The sequence below is a fragment of the Condylura cristata genome, unplaced genomic scaffold (assembly GCF_000260355.1).
Source record: "Condylura cristata isolate star-nosed mole 26May11 unplaced genomic scaffold, ConCri1.0 scaffold00060, whole genome shotgun sequence".
Taxonomy (NCBI): domain Eukaryota; kingdom Metazoa; phylum Chordata; class Mammalia; order Eulipotyphla; family Talpidae; genus Condylura; species Condylura cristata.
Window position 1 is genome coordinate 395159 of NW_004567161.1, and position 2791 is coordinate 397949.

The following is a 2791-nucleotide window of genomic DNA, read 5'->3' on the forward strand; positions in this document are numbered from 1 at the left end:
GGCCGGCCCTGACCCCGCCGCGAGCCGAGGCCTCTCACACTGTGCCTGAGGCCGCCGGCGCGCCCGGGGCGGCCTCAGCGTCATAGTATTATATTCTAACCGTGCTAACTTGTCGAGTGCAGACTTTACCCCGTTTGTACGTGGTGTTATTATTGAAATGTATTGTTTGAGCTCAAAAGGCCCGACCCCCTTCGGGCTGATATATATATATATATTTATTTGTAGGTATTTATATATTGAAATATAAAAACCTAGATTTATGGAGTCCCCTCTAGATAACGTTATATTCTATATCAGACGAGCTATTTTCTGTTCCCTCCGCCCGTCCGGGATTTCGGTTGACTCCATTTCTCCCCGCAGGGCCTGCGAGACCAGTAACCTTGGTATATATTTTTTGATACTGTACACATGGGTGTGTTGTTTCTATGTGCAAAAAAAAAGTTTGTTAAAAGGCTAAACGAGCTCTCTAGAAACTGCTGCTACTAGAAATGTCTAAACTATAAGCTTCCAGTTATTACCTGCTTGAATGTAAATATTAAATGGAGATGTCGAAGGTGCATTTTCGCTGTTTGAGCAGGGAGGCGGGAGCCCGGACCCCCCTCCCGGTCCTGCCCCTCCGGCTCAGGGAGGAGCTGGCACCTTCTGTGCAGAGATTTTTGCAAAAGCAAAAATGGGGGGGGGGCGGGCAGGGGCTTGGGAGTGACCCCAACCCCAGAGGGCCGGGAAAGGGGAATTCCTGGGGGGGGGCGGGAAGCTTGAGCCCCTCCCCCCAGCACAGCCCACCCCGTGCTGGTGCCCGGCTGGTCACGGAGGGGGAGACTGCCGGACTGGGGCCTGGGTGGGGCTGGGCGGCACCCAGGAGGTGGGGGTGGTGCTGCCCCAGCCTGGTGGGGTGTGTCTTCCTAGTAATCCCTGCCCGGTAGGGCAGGTTCCCCGACAAGGGTCTGTCTCCACCTCGCTGGCTCCCAGGCTGGCAGCCAGCCCCGCCCCAGGAAGCTGGGGGCGCTCCCTGCCAGGCCCCTTCCAAACATGGCCAGAGGCTGCAGCTGGGGGCCACGCGGGGCGGGGGGCTGGGGGGGGCTAGCCAGCCAGGCAGCCCACCCCTGTTTCCTCCATTAATGGGAAGTGGTGAGACCCCAAGTGGGTGGTGAGTCTTGGTGGCCCCGGGCAGGAAGGGGTTAAGGACCCAGATGTGGCAGGGAGGGGGCTGAGCCCCACCGAGGGCGCCGGGAGTGCCCTGGCCAGACCAGCTCTCCCCAGGCTGGGTTGACTGCAGCTCGCAGATGGGGGGCAGATGGGGGGGCCCAGTGGGCACTGCGGCTGGCCTCTGAGGCCCTGCCCGCCGCCCGCCACCGCTGGGCGCCTCGGGTGGTGGAGAAGGTCAGCTGGCTCAGACTAGGGGTGGGGGAGAGCAGGGTGGAGGAGGCCGGGAGAGAGAGGGGCCAGGAGGGCGGGAGGCCTGAATGTGGCCAGTGTGGCCAGCGCTGGCAGCGGGCCACCAGCGCTGGAGGTGGGGGAGGGGAGCCAGCGGGAGGGAGGGAGGGAGGGAAGTTCTAAAAAAAACCGTTGGGAGTCTCTAGCGGGGCTCTGTGAATGCCCCTGCCTCTGAGCACCCCAGCCCCCCTTAGAGTGAGGCGAGCGCCCCCTCCCCCTCCTGTAATGAATGCCCTTTGCCACCCTGGGAGCCAGGGAGGGGTGGTCTGGACGCTCCTGGCAGGCTGCCCGCAACAGCCTGCCCTCAGCAGCGGCTGCACAAAGGGACGTTCCAGGGGCTCGCCCCAGTCCTCCCGTGGGGGAGGGGCAGCGAGGGGGGCCCTGCTCAGAGCGGGGTTGGGACCCAGGGCCCGGCCCCTTGGGGTGGCGCTCTCACCCAGTGGGTGGCCCCTGCCAGGCTGGGCCTGCGGGGTGGGGGTGGGGGAACCCTCCACCCCGCTCCCCCAAAGGTGGGCCTGCCTGTGGCCACAGGCCTAGTGGCCAGCGGAGCTGCTGGGGGGCCCCACTGCCGAAGCCCCGAAGCAGCCTGCCCCACCTGACCTGCGAGGTGTTGCCACTGCCACGGACCCTCCCTGAGGCACTGGCCCTGGCACTGGGCAGGGCGCTGCGGCCAGTTTCCTGCGGCACTCCCACCCGGGGGCTGGGCCTAGCCGGCTGTGGGTGCCCGGCAAAGTCAAGGGTCTTTGGGTCCAAGTTCTGGGGAAGAGAAGGAGAGTGGGAACCGGGGGTCCCCGGTGACTCGGAAACGCGCCCCTTGCTTTTTACACCAGCGGACCTCTCTGAGGAGCCAGGTGCCTGCTGAAGGCCCGCAGGCTCCCCTCCCTCTCTCCTGGGCCCCTCTCCCGGCCCAAGAGCCAAGTAGGGTTTGCTTCCAGCATGGCTCCACCCCTGGACCCCACTGGGGTGCCCTGGGGGGCTGCCAGACTGACAGTCTGAATGCAGGAGGCCCCGCCCTGCCGGCGCCCCGCTCCCGTGCCACCCAGAGACCCAGTCCCGGTGCTGCCTGGACAGCCCCGGCCGTGAGGTGAGGGCCGTTGGCGCCGTGCAGGCCGCGGAGAGCTGGACACGCGGCTGGAGAGTGGGAGGGGGCCGCGACGAGGCCTGGGCTTTCTTATTTTTTAAGATGTTTTATTTAAGCACCCAGGTGGGGCACAGGCCAGGGGCGCAGGGGCAGGGAGCAGGGGTGAGGCCTCGCCAGAGGCAGAGCTGGAGCAGAGCAGGCAGATGGACAAAGCCCACTGCTGAGGGGCAGCGGGGAGCAGGAGGGCTTGGCCGGCCCTGGGGCCCCTCCCTGGCC

General features: G+C 65.0%; 1 protein-coding gene across 1 annotated transcript in view; it reads left to right on the top strand.

Moving 5' to 3' along the window:
- CBX4 (chromobox homolog 4) overlaps positions 1 to 378 on the top strand; it is a 4231-nt gene extending 3853 nt beyond the window's left edge. The window contains exon 4 of the mRNA XM_012734570.1: positions 361 to 378. Coding sequence (XP_012590024.1) covers positions 361 to 378 — 18 coding nt within the window. The remainder of the gene's footprint in view (positions 1 to 360) is intronic.
- The last annotated feature ends 2413 nt before the right edge of the window (positions 379 to 2791 follow it).